This window comes from Pygoscelis adeliae, unplaced genomic scaffold (assembly GCF_000699105.1).
Source record: "Pygoscelis adeliae isolate BGI_AS28 unplaced genomic scaffold, ASM69910v1 Scaffold127, whole genome shotgun sequence".
Lineage (NCBI taxonomy): Eukaryota > Metazoa > Chordata > Aves > Sphenisciformes > Spheniscidae > Pygoscelis > Pygoscelis adeliae.
The window spans coordinates 3469205-3474814 of record NW_008825208.1 but is presented as its reverse complement, the minus strand read 5'-3'; the positions used below and the strand labels follow the sequence as shown (position 1 = coordinate 3474814).

The following is a 5610-nucleotide window of genomic DNA, read 5'->3' as shown; positions in this document are numbered from 1 at the left end:
CCCAGACCTACGTGAATACTACCCTATATGAGAAGTTTACTTATGCAGGCATTGATTGCTCCGCCGAAGAAGCTGCTTAAGACAGGAGAAATCTTCATTCATCAATGATGTACTGAAGAAAACCAAAACTCAATCTGCTGGAGCCCAAAATGTGATGTGCTGTGTAGAACTGTGTATAGCTCTAACTGTATATAATACAGTAATACTGTTTTACTACAGATACGTATGTGTATATCACACAGTAACCTCTGCCTCCTCAGGCTGTAGAAGTGTATATACTGTTCAGAGTAGGGATAGACTGAAGTAATGAAATCTGCTGTTTCATATGCAGGCTTTTCTTTCTTCCTTGTCATGTAGATATAGTATATACATATAATTATTGTAATGCATTAGGTATTGCCATCTTAGATATTTTTGATACTTTCCAAGAGCTACCGATAGCAAAGTCGGTATCTTACAGCAGTATTTGATAGACATTTCATTGTGATTCAAACAAAAACGCTAAGCTTAATGCAACAACGGGAGTTGCAAGCAGGTGCCAATCCAGTATGCTCACCAAGGATAATTAATTGAATCTGAATGTAAAAGTGAGCTAGTAGAAATAATCTGTTCAAAAATTCTATTGACACTTGTAAGATATAAGGCATACTATTGTGCCTTCATTGTCTAGTTTAACAGCCAGTGTTTGCCTATGTGCAAAATATGCATATATTTTGAAGTGTTTAATGCTATTGGAGGCAGCCATACAGCAATTATCATGAAGCATAGGATTGAGGAACATACTACATATCGTAAAAAACATTTTTACAATTAGCCTGGATATACATGAGGCTTTTTCAATTTGTATTTCATTTAGTAATTTCACTGCATAATTATAAATTACTACCTATTATATACAAGCGCAGGACTTACTTACTTTTGCTTATTTTATCCATTATGCAGTTCGCAGTGTGGTATGGCCTCTTAAAAATATTGTACTGAAGTGCTTCAAGACAATGATACTTGGCCTGCCAGAAAGATCTTCTAGTCCTTAGGTTAGGCAAATAGAGGCAGCATTGGCCCGAGCTTCTGGTATCAAGTCAACCACATGGAATCCTGTGGACATACCCTATTCGAACTTCACGTATCAGCTAGCCTCATGCTTTGCACATATGTTCCCCTCATCCCCCCGTGACTTACCAGCTCATAACTGACCATCAGACCACAGCGACTTTCTAGCTGGGTGGATCAGGTCACCCCCCAAGACTTGGAGGAAGATGCTAGAGAGACAAAAAGGCTTCTCCTTCTGATACTTAGTTTGTGGGTGGGTATTTGGTTGGTTACAAGGCAGGGATATCACAGCAGAGTATAGAGTAATATTACTGGCATACACCAGGCTGACTTAAATAGGAGAAGCACCAAGAGCCTTATTAAAAGGGAATAAGTCAACAAACAAGGGTGCCAAAATCACTTATGTGGCCTTAAGATAGACAGAACTTGCACTGTAAGTACAGGTGCTACCATCTGAGTTTACAAAGAGTGCACAGATTCACTGGACCAAGGAACAACTCCAAAATAGAAGAGAGAAACAAATTCCACTATATTTTTCATAAAAGACTACTTGGCCGGGCACTTCTGAAGCATGGGCATTGCATTTTGCAGTCCAACCAGGTTCCTGCAGGTCAGTGAGGTGAACAGGAATGGACCTCCGCAGGTGTTTTCTAAGCTGCCAGGCAAAGCTAGCTAACAACCTCTGCTGGAACTGCTCCACTTTCTGTACAGAATTTTTCATGGGTCCAAAACAGCTCATTGTCTCACACATCTCTAACAAGCAGACACAACTGACTATTCTGCTACTTGATGTGAACCCCTTCTTCTGTGGCAAACTTTCACTTGGACCAATACACCACATAAGGAAAGAATCAGAGAGTCATTCATCAACCTAATAAGTCTTAATACTGTCTGCATTTTAAGTGCTCAAGTCTCACTGTAAATTTAGCTGAAGGTCATTTAAATGTCCTCATAAATGTTCTTCATATCTTCATTTAACATTGTGGCATGCACTAACTTTCTAATCTGCTGTAATGATTTTTTTTTTAATTGCCATTTTAAAAAATACACAAAACAGTAACTCCGATACACAGCTTAAGATGTCTCTATTCAGTCTATACATCACAGAACTACAGCTATTAAAAACATCCACTAGTTCTGTCAGTCTCAGATAGACAAATTGCTTTTATACTTGCAACGTGCACTGGGTATTCCAGGTTCAATAGCTAGATTTTACTGTCTGTTATCCCATCCTGGAAAGACCGATTTATGGCAGCAGGTGGTATAAAGGTTTTCAGCTTAACCATTAGCAGGTTGTATGTTCTGCCTTCAACAGCACAATACATCAGATCCCATGTCCCTTCCTTCCCAAGTGTCTTCTATTTGTTTCTTTGCTGTCAAGAGCATAACACTACCAGTGTCAACAGTTTTCCATTATTCCAAATACCCCACGTCTTAACATTCTTTATGGATCTCCACCTATTTACACCTGCTGACATCTGTGCACAAGCTTAGAGTATCATCAGCTATTCCCCATGTTGTTTTTTGATATCACAGCATTAGTTTTCCCATATTCTTTCACATAGTTATCAAGCTTATACTCAGTACTGAGTTTTTGGCTGGGAAAGAAAAGAAGCATTTCAGACAAGCGGAGTTGGCCATGCTTTCAGGAGTATGTGATGCAGAATGGCAGGTAACTGCTTACAGTCAAGCTTTATCCACAGTTTAAAAAATTATCAGACACCTGATCAGAGAAAGTGGAGCCTTTAAGAACAAAAAGGCAGAAACAAAGCCTCCACACAACTTCTCCCCCCAAGCCTTCTCCCTCACCATCCTCAACTTCCATTTACTGCAACAGCTCTGATTGTTCAATAGCCTGAGTGCAGACAAAAAAAGAAAGTCCTTAAAATGTCCAAGCAAAACTCAGGAGCTACAGAAAAACACAGTGTGCTTGGCACGAAAGCTAGGAAATGATCTAAGAACAGACAACACTGGCTAGCATAATGCAAGGTTCACTAGATACCATTCTGAGGGGAGGGGTAACAAAAACTCCAAACAAGCACCTTTACCCTCATTAGTTGGCTGAAAAGTAAGGTATAACTACCCTTGGAGATGTCTTAATTCAGCTAATCCACTCAATGACTGCACTTCTCCCACTCCTCAGTAATCCGAAAGGAAGCACACATCTGGTCTTAAATGATGGGGATATTTAATTCTTACTTCTCTGTGGACAGACTGTGCCCGACACAACTTTAAAGTCAAACACAGCCCCTCTCCACTACCCAAAATACAATGGTCAGGCATTTGCTGAAACTAAAACACAAAATGTCGACTATTACATACATCTCATCAAAACGTATAAATACCTGATGGAACGAAGCAAGGCAAATAGAAGTAGCCTCTTCTCAGCAGTATCCAGTGACAGGATGAGAAGCAATGGGCATAAACGGAAATCTAGGAAATTCTGCTGAGGGTGGTCAAGCCATGAAAGGTTGCCCGGAGAGGTTGTAGAGTCACCAGCCTTAGAGATATCCAAAACCTGACTGGACGCCACAAAGGACTAGACTAGATGATCTCAGAAGCCTTCCAATCCCAGCTATGCTGTGATTCTGTGAACTCTGCAAGACGGGGGAAGGCAAATGCAGACAATAAGCAGAGACCCAGCTAAAGCGCATGAGCAATTAAATTACAAGGGCATAGTTCAGCTGTGGTCAAACACAAGTTTTCCCTCTTGCTACTAATTCCCTCCCTGTGCTGGTACACAACATTCCCTGCTCCCAACATGCCATTTTGCCTTTCCCCAAGTCGCACACCAATCAGCCATTCCCACATGCAAGGCGACTAGTTGCACATAGGGGAACGCTGATTAAACAACAGTTGGAACGGAGCAAGCCAAACTGTCCCAGGCTGTAAGTCAAAATCCTCAGATCAAGCAAACCTAGTGTAATGTTTCCTTATAACATTTCAGAGCTCTTTCATGTATTCACATAATAGCACAACGTACGACACAGGTGGTGATATTCCCACAGCAGGAGCTGACAGTTTTAGCACGTCCCTCTGTAAACTGTGGAGGTCCAATCAGACCACACCAGTCTCTCACATCTCCAAAACATGAACTAACCTTCCAGCTCCTGAAGGTGCTGGGTCAGGTTTTGCAGCAGCTAAGTCTATACCATAAATATATGTGGGAAAGAGAAAAGTATGCTTACAGCAGGTGGCAGCAGAAAGATGACAGAGATATGACTCAGTGTTAAGTCACTCTTCCAATGATTAACTGCACCTATATTCACACCACCTTTCAGTTTTGGTGAAATTCCATTGCTTCCAGCATCAGAAGACTTTTATTTTGCTATTTTTACAAAAAAAGTTAGTTATTAAAATTATTTTACTTATTGTGCACAGTATTTTATCCATTTGGTATTAATAATTCAATAGTCAACTACATGACGTTATGAAGAAGACAAGTCGCATGATGGAGGTTGCTTAGATGGCCTATAGAGCCTCAGAATTACCAGTTTGGTCACTGCTAATAGCTTGTTGGACGACTACCACAGGTTTTCCTGCTAAGTAGAACAGGTTCTACAGAGCAGACATTAATCTCTTTCCTTAGATTTACTCAAAGCCAAATAATAAAGGCAATTTTCACTAAAAAGACCTACTTTCAAAGCTGGGAAGATTCATGAGCAAGTCTATCCTCTTTGTGAAGAACAAGCCAAAGCCCTCTCTCTAAGTTGTAGTAGGGCCTGTATACAGGACTGTTCTATTAATACAGAAAGAAGTATTACCTATTCTTGGGCGAAGGAAAATCAGAGGGTTTGGGTTGGTTTTTTTTTTTTTTTTTTTTTACATTCTGAGCAGCAGATACAGGACAATAAAAACGCAATGCTATTTCTAACCACAGCTGTTGCCTGTCAGTATCTCACAGAACAGGACACATCCCCCAAGTACTTCAATGCATCAGCAGCAGCTACAGTGATTTTTAACCTTCAATACAGAGTTAGTCATGCAGTGTAGTCATTCTTCGGGGCACATCTGAGAGAACTGTGATATCTTCTTTACACTACTGATCTCTTAAATATTCTTGACTTGAGGACCCTGTTTCCTCACCACTCTCAGCTTTCTTTGATGAATCAGTGCAAAGCATAACTTCAGCTTAGAGCTAGTGTTATACAAAAAATGTGGTCCAGTCTTGTATTTGCATTTCCTTCTGTCTCCTTCATACAAAAATAAGTGGCAACAGACTTTAAAATCCTCCTCTCTGAAGGCAGCAGATGCTGAATCCCATCTTAAGCAGGAAACAGGGAATTATATCTTGGAGTATAGTCCAATTTTAGCTGAAGCAGTGAACATATTTACTTCTTGAAATATTCTGCTTTTTGGGAACCCTTATAAGTCAAAGCTTGTTGCTTTTACAGTTGAAAAGCTTCATACAGGATCAACTTATTTAAAAGAGACCAGCTTATTCTGCTCGAGAAGAGGTCACACTTCTACCATTATGCCTTTTTTGTGTCAATTAGTACATTAAACACAACTAAGTTTTTTTCTCTCTCTCTGAAAGCAGATGGAGAGGTACAGAGAAGC

General features: G+C 40.2%; 1 protein-coding gene across 1 annotated transcript in view; it reads left to right on the top strand.

Moving 5' to 3' along the window:
• The window catches only part of TEK (TEK tyrosine kinase, endothelial), a 41082-nt gene extending 40222 nt beyond the window's left edge, over nt 1-860 (top strand). The window contains 1 exon segment of the mRNA XM_009328947.1: nt 6-860. Within this exon segment, the coding sequence (XP_009327222.1) occupies nt 6-80 (75 nt within the window). The 3' untranslated portion in view covers nt 81-860.
• Nucleotides 861-5610: the final 4750 nt, after the last annotated feature.